This window comes from Corvus cornix, chromosome 10, assembly GCF_000738735.6.
Source record: "Corvus cornix cornix isolate S_Up_H32 chromosome 10, ASM73873v5, whole genome shotgun sequence".
Lineage (NCBI taxonomy): Eukaryota > Metazoa > Chordata > Aves > Passeriformes > Corvidae > Corvus > Corvus cornix.
In genome coordinates this window covers 19,172,605-19,186,477 of record NC_046340.1, presented here as the reverse complement: position 1 = coordinate 19,186,477, position 13,873 = coordinate 19,172,605, and the positions used below count along the sequence as shown (strand labels likewise).

Here is a 13,873-nt window from a genome sequence, read left to right as displayed (position 1 = left end):
GGGTCCCCCTGAGTGCAGAGCAGGAGGTGTTGAACAGTTGTACAGAGTTTGTCCCCAGTGCAGTGGAAATGTCACCTCTGCTGCTGCCGTTGGAGCTGTGCTGGGGACTGGAACTGCTGGGCTGTGTCAGCAGCAGCCCAAGAGCTCCCCGGGCTGGGGGCCAGGGCTGTGCTGTGATCCAAATAATCCTGTTGTGGTGCTTTATTAAATGTTTGTAGAGAAATGCAGCGTGTTTCATTAAAACGAAATCCCTGCAGGAAGCACAAGTCCTTGATTCCATTTGGAGTGGGGAGCTCAGTTGCTGTTGCGGGGAATTATCCCTAATCCGCCGGCACCCGACAAAAGGATTTATTTCATTTTCGAGAAGTGAACCCAAAGTTAGGGACACTCCAGGGACAGTTGGGAGATTGCTTTTAGGTTCCAGTCAACAGTGGGGAAAAGCCTCTTAGGAGAAACATTAGAGGCTTACAGTGGCACGTTGGGGAAGTGTTCTGCTGTTAGGGAGCCACATTCCGTGTCTCTGTGGGATGCGGTGAGACTTGTGTTGCTTTTGGAGGAAGGGTTTGAACATATGAAGGTGGGCTCTGTATTTTCTGAACTTCTAGGATGGCTGTGTAGTTCCTGCTTGTAGTTTATGAATTATGGGAATCCAAGGATTTAGGCAGCGACAAACGGTAGGACAAGTGAGGAGAACCCGTTGCAGTGCAGTTCTTAAAGCTGTGGAATATCCTATTTAGTGCTACAGCCAGCTCAGGAGCCTTTCCTTCATCACCAGAATTTTCCATGTAATTATTGTAATACCCACGAGTAAGGAATATGATAGAACTGAAAGTAGATGAATTTGTGGAGGGGAAGGTTGGGATAAAACTGGCGCATATTTGGAAGAATGGGTGACAACGTGGGCTACCATCCAAAACGCCTAAGCAGGTCTGATACAAAACTATCCCAACCCCCTGAGCTTCAGTACAACTGTCCTTCCTTTTAAAGGGAAGGTCTACTGCAGTGTGATGTTAATATCCTGCTCCTGGAGCTCTTTGCTCTCTCGTGCACACCAAAGTTTCACTGTGCTCATTCCAGCACACAGAAGTGCCTTGTTTGACCTTCCTGCCTCACATTCTCCATGTCATTGCCTTTATTTGAGAGAAGGCCTTGCGATGCCTCCCTTTCCCTGCAGAGACCCGCGTGCCCGAGGTGCCCAGCTCCCTGCACGTGCGGCCGCTGGTCACCAGCATCGTGGTCAGCTGGACCCCGCCCGAGAACCAGGACGTGGTGGTCAGGGGCTACGCCATCGGCTACGGCATCGGCAGCCCCCCACGCCCAGACCATCAAGGTGGACTACAAACAGAGATACTACACCATAGAGAACCTGGGTGAGTGCAGGGAACGTGCTCTGGGCCCCATGCCAGCCCCCCTCAGTGCTCCTTAAACAGTTTCCACGTGAGCAGCAGCCCGAGCTCCCCGCGCTCCGTGCAGAGCTGCAGGAGAAAAAGGGACTGAAATGTCACCAGCATTCACTGGCGGCTCCTTTAAAAGGAAAATGAAGATTCACCCCTCCACAGAACTCTCTGTGGGAGGTAAAATAGTCTGAAAGTGAGAGAAAGAGCAAGATTGGGAATTCCATCAAATCGGAGGTTTTTTGAGTCATTTTGGTTTTGTTCCTTTTAAATTGTTTTTCTTGCTCCTAATTTGGCTGTGCTTAAAGGTGGAGTTGCTGTGACTACAGACCTGAGCTGTGGTATCCCTGTCCAGGCAGGGGGTGGAATGAGAGGGGCTTTAAGGTCCCTTCCAACCCAAACCAGTCTGGGATTCTGTGCCCATGAACAGAAGGTCTGTGTGAAGACTTTCTCAGTTCAAATCTACTTATTTCATGTATTCCAGTTCAAAACTAAAATGCTGAACAAAGAGGGTATGGAGAAGTAGAAACCAGGATTCATTGGTTGTGCTGATTTCTTTTCCCTTTCAGACCCCAGCTCCCACTATGTGATAACCCTGAAGGCCTTCAACAATGTGGGGGAAGGGATCCCCCTGTACGAGAGCGCCGTGACCCGGCCCCACTCCGGTGAGTCCTGCCCAGCAGCTGGGATGGGCTGGGGGCAGTGCAAGGTCCTGGTTGTCAGTGCATCCCGTGCTCTCTGTCCCTGTCACTGCTTGGCCTCACACGTTCCCGATAAACCACCTAAACTGGGCTCATTTGTAAATCCCAAACTCACCTGACAACTACTAATGGATGTTCTTACTCCAGATGTTCCCCTTACCTGAGCACAGCCACGTGGGTGCGGTTCTAAAGGCCCTGAGCTGGGGGGCTGTTGTCTTTCTCACTGAGGGTTTTGAACTCAGTGATGCCTGTGTTTGCTTTGTATCAGCCTCCCTCTGTTGTCACTCACACTGAACAAGGTCTGGGCAGTTTTTATTTTGGCCTTGTAATCCATAAAGAAAAGAGTTTAAGCAGAGGCTTGTGCAGGTGAGCTGTCACCATGCTCACCTGGAGGCTCACTGGGCTCCCTCCCAGCCTGCTGACACCCCCCAGGAGTTTGGTGGAGGTGCAACACTTGGGGTTAGTCCTGATGAGCTGGAATCCTTGGAGATTGTCCAGAGGATGCTGGAATTGCAGTTCCACAGTTACTGCGAGTTTGTCTCTCACTCGGACCCTTCCTTTGAAGGTGCCTTTCGGGAGGCCCGTGTGTGTTTGGGAAGTGGCACTTGCCCATCCAGAGCTCCAGCTCTGTGTCCTCCTCGTTGTGTTCTGGGAGAGGACTCAGTGGACACTCCAGACAGATGAAGTCACAGTGACTGAGTGTTTGGGGTTCCCAGGCCATGGCTGAGTGCCCTGGGCACTAATTAGGGATGTGCCAGCAGGGATGTATTGTCTTACTGTCTGGAGGAGGGAGGACGATGCAAGAGTGATGTTATTGCCCGGTCTGATGTCACCTATTAACTCTGGCTTTTCTCTCTCTCTCTCCATTCCTCACCTTCCATCTCATTGCACTTCTCTGCATCCCTCCTTTTTTGTTTTGGTTGACATTAAAATGCCACCTCCTCCCTTTTTAATTATAAACCACGGCCTTTCCCCCATGGATTGCCCAGACACTTCCGAGGTTGATTTGTTTGTTATTAATGCTCCATACACTCCAGTGCCAGATCCGTCTCCCATGATGCCCCCGGTGGGAGTTCAGGCTTCCATCCTGAGCCATGACACCATCCGGATCACTTGGGCAGACAACTCCCTGCCCAAGAACCAGAAGATCACGGACGCGCGGTTCTACACCGTCCGCTGGAAAACCAACATCCCTGCCAACACCAAGTACAAGGTACTGAGTCCCACAGGAGCTCCCCAGCCCAGGCAGGGGCAGGCACAGCTCTGGGAATGCTGCTGGGCTCCTTGGAGGGGCAGGATTCCTCCAGGTGCACTCCCAGGGGGAGGCACGGCTGAGGGAACGCTGTCGGGATGAGCCCGGGGGCCTTGGAGGGGCAGAATTGCTCTGGGTCTGGTGGGAGCAGTTCCTTGTGTGTCTCCTGTGGGAAGGAGCTGGAGCTGGGCTGTTGTGGGAGTGGATGGAAGAGCTGCTTCAGGGAAGGAACAGAAATTTCCAGAGTTGTTCTGTTCTGTGGACACAGTGATGATTTGGAGCTTCCCCTGCCCCGATCCCTTGGGGTGGGAGGTGTGGGCTCCCCTCTGGAGAGCCCCTAAAGCACTGCAAGGTGTGTGTGACTGGGGCCCCTCACTGACCCATGCAGGGAAAACAGATTCACCCCGATAGTTTGAAGTTTCCTTTACAACCTTTTCAGTTGTGCAAAGCTGATAGCGAACCTTTCCTTTGGGAGCTGACTGGATGCAAAATACACAGCAGAAACTTTATGATATCCCTGCCTTCCTCCATTTTCATCTGTTTTGATTTGGAGACTGGATTTGGGGTTTGGTTTGGTGGTTGGTTGGATTTTTTTATTAATTTTCAGAGTTACCTGGAGGGCTCAAAGCTGCTGACTGCAAATTTCACGTTTGCAACGAGGCTCAGAGGAACTGGTTGTTAAAATACCCAGCCAGTGGAGCTCCCTTTATGCTCCTGCAGAGCCAGCTTGTTATAATCCAGATCTTTTCTTTATGGAAATGAAAAGATGTAAATATGTGTGTATTCCTCCTCTAAAGGCAAGTTACTGCTGAGCCACATTCCTGAGTCATGTGCAGAGGATGTCTCAGGAGTGGTTTAAATACAGCTGCAGTTTCTTTAGCTAATTGCTCAAAAGAATGAAATAAAATAGAAGATGGAATAAAATAGTAAATTAAACATTCCCGCTGTTCTGGTGCTGGTGGTCAGTGAGCAACAAGTTTTACTGTGACCAAAACCAACACAGATTGATGAAATATGGTTTAAAATTACCCAAAATTGTAGAAAGGATTTGCCTGAAGGAGAGAAGTTTGAGGTATTTGCTCTGATCACGTGTAACCTGTGGTGTCTGGAGAACTCACATCCTGCTTTTCTTCCCTTGTTTCCATTGGAAATCCTCTCCTGCTCTGTTGGATGTTTCTCAGGAGGTCAGACCCTCTCAGGGAGGTGCTTGGCTCCCAGTCAGGCTGTGGTAACCTCACTGCAGCTCCTGCTCGCTGCATCCCCAGGCTTTGGAGTGTCCCTGTCCCACAGCCTTGGGCACAGAAATCCTGTGGCACCTCTGCAGGATCCAGAGCTGCATCTGCCTCCTCCCTCATCCCTAAACTGGGGGTTGAGGCCATTCACTGAGGTGTTCTGCCTTTGCCCTGTTCCTGTCCTGACACAAACTCCTGAGGAAGAGGCTGTGTGCTCCCGACACGAGCGCTTCCTCCCCAAGGAACCTTGTTTTCCTCAGATGGTGCAGGATTGTGCCAGTCTGAGCCTGGAAACACAGGAACAGATGGGATGCAGCTCCTGGGCTTGGAACTGTGTCTCTGCACGAACATGGAGCAGTTTTGCAAGGCCCCCTTATTGGTGTGTGGGTTTGTCCTGCAGCTACCTGGGATCCATCAGGGATCAATGAAAATATTAAACCTTGGATCTTTTAGGACTGCATAAAAGGGAAACAAATTGTTCAGGTTAATATTTATGGAGCTTATTTCTAGCTGGTGAGCAGGGGTTGGTACCATGGGAGAGGCTGAGATCTTAGAAATGATAACGTGGTGTTAAATTGTGGAGTCTGACACTCCAGGGGGGCTCTGATGTGTCATTTACACTCACTGGGATGCGCAGGAAAACGAAAAGATCCCAAGGTTCAAAGCCAGAGGTGGAAAGCAGAACTTTCACTTGTAAAAGGAGCCCAGCTGCCACATCAAACAATACAAATATTGGAATGCTTAAATTCTGCTGGGAATTCCCACAGGCATGCCAGGGAGGAAGAGCTTTTTGGGGTAAGGCAGCTGGTAATGCCAAGTGGGAGGGAAAAGTTCCTGCCTTGGACTTATCATTCTGTCCCTCCAAGTGAGGCCTGCACTCCCCTCCTTCCCCAGGGAGCTGTGCCCATTCCAGCTGTGTCGCAGTCCCACCCACTCCAAACTGCACTGAGTGTGTACCAAACAGAGGATTTCATTTTAATTCATTTTATGACTGTTTGTTGTCTGGCCACAGACAGCAAAGCCCTGGCCACAAATCACTGCCATCCCTTGGATCACCATTCCCTGAACTTCCATCCCTTGGAAGAAAAAAGGTATAAAGATATTGGAGATCTCAGGGTTTCTTTTCACTGCTGGAGCCTTCAGGAAAGGTGCCTTTCCCTTGGCAATAAATCAGCTGCAGCAGGTGGTGTCTGGAGGCAGTGGCTGTTCCAGTTGTTGTATGGCCCTGTCAAACCCTGAAACAACTCTTTAATTCCGTGTTCACAGCACTGCAGGTCAAGGTGAGGAATATACATATCTGTAAATACAGCTTTCCTTCTTTTCCATGGGCCTCCAGTACATCCTGTTGGTGCTGAAGCCATTTATAACAAAAACCAGATCTTTATAAATGCTGAGCTACAAATTCCGCTATGAGCTATGTGTGGTTTCCTTGTGTGACCCTAAATAACCATTTTTTCTGAAAACAATCTACCTATTAGTAAAGCTTCCTTCTCTTCAAGTCTCACAAGTGTATCTTTAGCTGACTGTTCATTACATTTAAGGTTGCACTGGAAATTCCAGCAGGAATGTGGGAGGCAGCTCCAGGTGCCAAGCAGGGCTGTTCCTTGCTGTGCTTTCTGTTTTCCCCAGCCCGAGGAGTTAATGAAATGCTGTAAATGAGCCCCCAGGTAAACAGGCATTTAACCACTGCATAGCAAGTGGGCCCTGGACCTTGTATTGGCTTTTTTCATTTCTAATTGATGCAGTTAAGTGCTCCTGCTGATTGCAGAATTTCTAGCGGAGGATAAACGTTGATATTTGGTTAATGAATCTGCATGACAGAGAAGAACCAGCCCCAAATTAATGCCTGGGGTTATGGAAATGCTGGGAACACGTGGGCTGGGGTGTGGGAAGTGCTGACCCTGGTTTTCCTTTCAGACTGCAAATGCCACCACTCTGAGCTATCTGGTAACGGGGCTGAAGCCAAACACCCTCTACGAGTTCTCGGTGATGGTGACCAAGGGCAGGAGATCCAGCACCTGGAGCATGACAGCACATGGGACAACCTTTGAATTAGGTACTCCTGGGCTCTGGAAGGGCTGGGATATTCCTAAAGGAACCGCGCCTCCCTGTTTCTGGAATGGTTCTGCTGATTAGCACTTGCTGGGGGGGTCTGAATAGTTCAGCCAGAAATTCTGATTAAAAAACAACAACATACTTCAAAATTCCGAGGGATGATTGCAGGAGAATTTACATCAAATTACAGGCAAGTCATGAATAATGTACCACAGTTCATGGGCAGGAGAGAGGAAAGTCTCACAAAAAGCACATTAACAGCAAATACAAAGAAAACACTTCAGCAAATAATAATTAAATATGATGATAATTGTTACTGAGTGAGAAGGTGCGTGAGGCAAGTGAAGACAAAAAAATCACAGCAGGAATTAAGACATCCAAATGAGCCCTAAATTCCTGTCCAGTGCAGAACAGAGGAGGGTTTGTAGCTGCCAGGAAAAACCCAGGCCCAGGGAGTGACTGTGAGGGCCAGGCCCTCTCCCCAACCTGCCCCTCATTAGCTCCTCTGATGCCGCAGTGTTAAATGAACTTTGAGCAATTAAATTTACTGCTTATTATGCTTAGGTTTCTCTTCAGATGGACTGTGGAGGACAAAAAGCCCATCCAAATGAGCCCGGAGTTCTCCTGCTAAATTAAAATACAGCCAAACAATCAAACATGCAGAGAATTAGCGAGATCTTCCAGATTTTCTATCATAGAAATTCTGTAATTTCTGCTTAAGATAAAGCAAACCCAGGATAAAATCTGAACTCTCTGAACTTACTCTGAAGTCCCAGTGAGCTTCAGTTGCTTTTGAAAACACTGTCGTGGTTTTGGGTGGGAATTCCATGATGTGGGGCCAAGCTCTGGGCTGGGGCTCCTCTCCCATCCCACTATTCCCAGCCCACATGAAACGCTCCATTTGGTATTTCTGCTGACACACGTTCAATCCTCAGCCATAGCTCTGCTCTGAATGCAGGGGCTGTAAAAGTTGCACAAATGAAGTTTTTAAGGGAATTTGACACTCACAAAGCCCCTGAGCAAGGGCACAGTGCAGGAGGGCTCAGTGCATTTAAATAGGGTCAGGTTGAAGTGGTTGTAAGGAATATTTGCAAAAGTGACCCAAAGGCTGGGGAACTAAGGAGAGAATTTAAAATAGAATTTTTTTTTAAAAGGCTAAATATATTTTCTCATAGCAGATCTTGTGATTTATAGTGCTAGCCAAATTCCTGAGTGAGTGGCTCATTATTTTGGGATACTCATGAGCAGTTGTGTAGGACTTGCTCCTAAAAGGAAAACACAGAATTCTGGGCTATGTCTTGTCTGTGAATTCCTGGTCTCCTGTGGGCTACTCCTGATTTTTTCTTTTTGTTTCCTCTGAATCCTGCTTTTACATATTTGGGGCAATAGTTACAATAATTTCGGGGCTTTGGCTGTCCCTGGTTTCCAGCTCTTTGTCACAGGGATAACTGCTGGCCATCCCAGAGGATTTATGGATGGATTTCTAATAGGTCACATAAAGCTCTGGAAGTGCAGGAAGTCCCATGTTGCTGTGGTTGTATTAAATACCCAAGGTGGATTTACTGCAGGGTGCCCCCTCAGAAACCTCCTGGATTTCAGGATGTGGCACTGCAGGGATGGTCAGTGCCCTCTGGAAGTTCCAGTTCACAGCAAGCTTCCAGTTTTCTGCTGGAGCAATTTGTGCCATTTCCTGAATTTTTGTCAGGATAGGCTGGTGGGAGAAGAAAACTCTCCCCCCCCTTCTTTCCCTCAGTGCTGCTCTCTGGTAACCCAAGGCAAAAGGTTGGCCAGTTGTGCTCAGCAAATACTTCTGCACTTGGAACACCTCTGTGGTGCAGATTCCTTCCAAATTACAAATCATTCTTCAGAAGGTCCATCAGCCATTACAGGTTTGCCCAGAGATTGTTCCCCAGAGCAGCTGTGGCTGCCCCTGGATCCCTGGCAGTGCCCCAGGCCAGGCTGGACGGGGCCCTGAGCACCCTGGGACAGTGAAAGGTGTCCCTGCCCATGGCAGGGGGTGGAATGGGATGGGCTATTTAAGGTCCCTTCCCACCCAAACCATTCCAGGCTGGTATAATTCTAAGGTGCTGGTGGATTTACTTTGCTGATTGGGATTTAAGTGCAATTGGGCACTGCTGGGTCTCAGTCCCAGCATAAACCTGGAAAAGGGATGTATTTCAGATGCCTGCCTACAGAAATGTATCTTTCACAAGTTTCTGTGATTTTTCTGATGACTGAAGAAACTCAGGTGAGAAGTCCCTGGCCCCAGGTGGTTGTCCAGGCTTTTGAGGATGCTCAGTCATGGATCACATCTGGTGCCAGAAGTGCTCTGGGAAGGGGGAACTCAATATGGGAAGGAGGTGCTGACACTGGATGGCATTGGCCAGTGAGGGAGCAAATCACTGAGACACCACAGGAGGGGGGGATTTATGAAAGAGGATAGATAACCCAGATCTAATTGTGTTCCGCATCAGATGAGAATCCAGGGCCCTGAGGTGGGTGTTCCTCCAGTGCGCCAGGGCAGCCATTGCTGACACTCTGGGTTTGTGTTCCAGTGCCAACCTCGCCCCCCAAGGACGTGACCGTGGTGAGCAAGGAGGGCAAACCCCGCACCATCATCGTCAACTGGCAGCCGCCCTCCGAGGCCAACGGCAAAATCACAGGTGGGGCACGAGGGACCCGGCTCTGGGGCTGCCCACGGCTGCTCTGCCAATCTCTGCAGTAGCTCCCATTCCTTATTTACTTCTGTTCCTCATCAGAATGCATTCCAGTCTAAACGAACTGCGGTGGGAAATGGAAGTGGAATCAGAAGTCCAGTTGAAAGTTTAAATATCTCCATAACCTTTGCTTGTGCTGTTCTAGTAGCAGGTCTCCAGCAATTGTCCCCAGTTCCTTGGCCTGTCAGAGGTTTATTTAGGAGAAGCCATCCCAGTGCTCTTTGACATCTTTGTGGCATTTTTGTGTCACAGAACAGATTTTAGGGCAGTTTCTTATTCCCCTGACAGAACCATTAGGAGTGAACTGTTATTTGCCTTTAACTGCATCACTGCCACGTAGGATAAATGACTTTTCAGAAAGTAATAATTACTGATTCCCTTCTATAATTTCTGTTTAGATTCCCATTTGGAAGGGCTTTCTGAAATAATCCATTTCAATTTTAGTTTGTTTAAAGCTGAAATGAGATTTTAATAGCATGTTGTTTGCAGTGTCTGGTTTTGGGTCTGAGCTCAGAATTAACCACGGTGCAGAATCAAACCTGGGCCACCACCTGATGGGGCAGGACTGGAGCCCAGGCTCCGGACAGGAGACTAAAACTGATTAAATCACTGGGAAAAGGCAGCAAAACATTTCCTCCCCGTGGGAAGGGAGGGTTGACTGGAGACACAGGAGCCTTTGGTGGAGGGATTTGGCTGCCAGTGAGGGGCACAAATGTCTCACACTGGGGCACAGCCGAGGGAGGGGAGGCAACTACAGAGAGCAGCATTTGCCTGCACAGGGCTGGCAAAATTGTCCCATTGTCCAGCTCCAAAACCCTCTTGCAGGGAAGGAAACCCTTGGAACAGAACTGTTCAGTATTTGTCAGCTTTTGCATAAGCTGCAGTTAACAGCTTAAAAATAAACTAAAATGGTAATTCAGGGCTAAGCCTGAGTGTAGCAGGAACCAGCTCCCCTTCCCCAGTGCCCATCCCCAGTGCCCATCTCCAGCTCCCCTTTCCCAGCTCCCCTTTCCCAGTGCCCATCCCCAGCTCCCCTTTCCCAGTGCCCATCCCCAGCTCCCCTTTCCTAGTGCCATCCCCAGCTCCCCTTTGGCCCATCCCCAGCTCCCCTTTCCAGAGCCCATCCCCAGCTCCCCTTTCCCAGTGCCCATCCCCAGTGCCCATCCCCAGTTCCCCTTTGCCCATTCCCAGTTCCCATTCCCAGTGCCCATCCCCAGTGCCCATCCCCAGTACCCATTCCCAGTGCCCATCCCCAGTGCCCATCCCCAGCTCCCCTTTCCCAGAGCCCATCCCCAGCTCCCTTCCCAGTGCCCATCCCAGTGCCATCCCCAGCTCCCCTTTCCCAGTGCCATCCCCATGCCCATCCCCAGCTCCCCCTTTCCCAGAGCCCACCCCAGCTCCCCTTTCCCAGTGCCCATCCCCAGTGCCCATCCCCAGCTCCCCTTTCCCAGGGCCCAAGCAGTTTTTGGGACGTGGGGCCCGAGTGCCCTCTGGTGGGAACAGCCCCTTCCAGCCGAGAGCCCGGCACTAATTAGTTCCTCATTAACTCACTCTGTGCTGTCGGTGATGCCAGAATTCCGAGTGGTGATGTCATTCCATGCCCCCCCCGTCCATGGAATGCTCAGCTTTCCAGCTCCAGTCTCCCTGGCTGGGGATGGGATGGGCATGGAATGCTGAGCTGGGCCAGCCTGGGTCCCACACGCTTGGGCATCGTTAGAGCTGCTGACTAATTAGGACACTCCGAAGTTAATTCAGTACTTGTGCCTCTAGACTGTTATATTGCTTTTGGCATCACTTCATATCTATCTGTATAAATATTACAGATATATAGATACATAACATATATACATAAAAGATATATAGTTATTTAAAAATTTATATTTCTATATATGTTACATGTAAAATAAATACTTGAACCTAGATATAAATATAAATAATGATACAAATATATAAACAATATATAAAAATATATCAAGTGCATTATTATATACAATATGTATATTAAATATAGATTCAGGTATTTATTTCTATGTGTATATAAATATATAGAGGTTCAAGTATTTATTTTATGCTGATCTATGTTTCTTATCTAAAAAAGTTATAAAGGTTTTACTGCGTAGTGATCTGTGATTTCAGTGTATTTTAATAACAAATCATAAACTCTTCCCATGCCTTTTTTTCTGGGATGTGCAGGGCAGCCTCAGTTCTCTTCAGATTCTTGTTGCCTTTGTAAATACACTGAAAAATAATGAAATCATTATAAACACCAGTTGTTTAGCTGTGCACAAGAACGTTTTATTGTTTTAACGTAATTTAAATAATATCATATTAATTCTTTGAGGATGTTTTGATAATGGCAGCTTTATTTTATTTTACTTTATTTGTTCTATGAATAGGTAAAGGGATGGAAATAGGAATTTGTCCATGCTCAGGGAACAGAAATACCCTTGATATTTTAAGTGGCTTTTTTCTCTTACCATCTATTTTGAGCAGTTCAGAGGGAAGATGGGAGGGCTGGCTGATACTCGAACATGGTTTCAGTGTTTGCCAAAGTCAGAGCACACTCGGGAAGTCCCTGGTGGTTTCCCTGGCAAGCAGAACATTTCCCATGGGGTGCTGTGGCTCGCTGTCCCTGCGTGCCTGGAACTGTCCCCTTCCCCTGCCCAGGGTACATCATCTACTACAGCACGGACGTCAACGCCGAGATCCACGACTGGGTCATCGAGCCCGTGGTGGGCAACAGGCTCACGCACCAGATCCAGGAGCTCACCCTGGACACCCCCTACTTCTTCAAGATCCAGGCCCGCAACTCCAAGGGGATGGGGCCCATGTCCGAGGCCGTGCAGTTCCGCACCCCCAAAGGTACCCTGGCCCTGCGGCCCCGCGGGGCAGTGGGGGTGAGGAGCACGGGCTGTGCTCCTGGGAAAGGCAGGGGCTGTGGAGGGACATTTTCCATGGGCTTGGCTTGTGTGGAATGGATCCCTGTGGCTGGAGCTCAGCTCTTGGGTTCACTGGCTGTTGCACAGTGCCTGGGGGGCCTTTGGGCCGCTCAGGTGTTACAAACCCGGGGTGGCTGCGGTGAAAGGCCAGGTCCTGTGTGCCTGGGAACGAGATGGTGCAACAGGCCCCTAACTCAGGAGCTGATGGTGATGGGCACATAGTAAAGAGTAAAATGTGAGAGAGCTTGGGAAAACAAAGTTACGAGTTTATTGTCATAGAATCTTATCATAGAATTGGGTTGGGAGGGACCTTACAGCCCATCCATGGGCAGGGACACCTGCACCAGCCCGGGTTGCTCCAAGCCCTGTCCAGCCTGGCCTTGGACACTTCTCCACATGAGCTTTAGTGCTGAGAATCAAGAGCTGTACCCTGTGCTGTGGGAAACTTGGAATTCTGTCTCACTCCTTCAAGCCTTGTGATGTGTCTCTTGTTTTTTCCTCCCTGTGCTTGCCCCACTAAGCTGAGTCCTCAGATAAAATGCCCAATGATCAAGGTAAATGAACAGCCACATTTCTCTGTCTCCATCCCTCACCGTTCTGCTTTGCTGTCCATGTGCTGTGACATTTTCTCAGTGCAACAGGGTCCTGCTGCTCCAACTGGGAGCGGGCGAGCTCCTGCTGTGCTGCCAGGGGAGAGCTGGGAGTCCTGGGCCTGGGTGGTAGGATGGAAAGGGCTCTCTGTGGAGGTGTCCCAGGAAGGGCTGTGGGGGTTGTGCCAGCGCTGAATCCTTCTGTGGGAATGGCTTTGGAGCCAGTGATGCCCATCCAGCCCTGCCCACGTACGAGGGGGTGGAAGATCAAAGGGATTCTGGTTAGCACAAGTGCTGCTTGTGAGGATTCATTCCATAATAAAGGCAGGGAAGCCCTGGAAAGCTCTGTGCAGGAGAGATTCTGCCTGTCAGCTCATTTGGAGCCCAGACTCTCCTGAGGAGCCCAGCACTGGCTCCTAAAAGCCTTAAGGTTTTAAAATGTTTGCTTGAAAAATGGGAGCTCTGAGCTTCCTACATCGAATTAGAAGGTGGATGTCCCAGGGCTCTTCTTGCTTTCTTCCAAATAACCTACAAGCCCCATAAAAAGGGGAGAATTAATCTGAAGGGATGAGTTAAAAAGGCCATTGGCAAACAGCTTAGACATGCAATTAAAGAGATCCTAAAGGGGCTCTGAGGGAGCTGCTCCTCTCTTGGCTCCTCAGCCTGGTTCTTGGAGCAATTTATTAAATGTGCTTTTACTCTGTGCCAGGTAATGCTGGTAGCAGGGGCAGTCAGGGAGTAAGTTGATCCCCATCCTGGTGTCCTGGAGGTGGGGCTGAGGTATGGGAAGCAGATGCTCCAGTGTCTGCAGCGGGAGGGAATCGGAGACGGTTACAGGGTTTAGGTGAAAGTTGCTGCTTTCTGTTTCTCCCCATTCCAACCCCATTTCAGCCACTGTCCCATCCTAAAGTAGCACGTTCTCCTAGTAATGATCAGTTTTTATCACTTCCTATTATTTATAAGTCTTCAAAGCCAAGGGTTTTGTTTGAGAAT

At 49.2% G+C, this 13,873-nt stretch overlaps 1 protein-coding gene across 1 annotated transcript in view; it reads left to right on the top strand.

Annotated features, from left to right (window-relative positions):
• NEO1 (neogenin 1) overlaps nucleotides 1–13,873 on the top strand; it is a 168,061-nt gene that overhangs the window by 138,024 nt on the left and 16,164 nt on the right. The window contains 8 exon segments of the mRNA XM_039557898.1: nucleotides 1,175–1,308; nucleotides 1,310–1,370; nucleotides 1,964–2,059; nucleotides 3,085–3,308; nucleotides 6,497–6,635; nucleotides 9,190–9,297; nucleotides 12,019–12,213; nucleotides 12,812–12,844. Of these exon segments, the coding sequence (XP_039413832.1) occupies nucleotides 1,175–1,308; nucleotides 1,310–1,370; nucleotides 1,964–2,059; nucleotides 3,085–3,308; nucleotides 6,497–6,635; nucleotides 9,190–9,297; nucleotides 12,019–12,213; nucleotides 12,812–12,844 (990 nt within the window).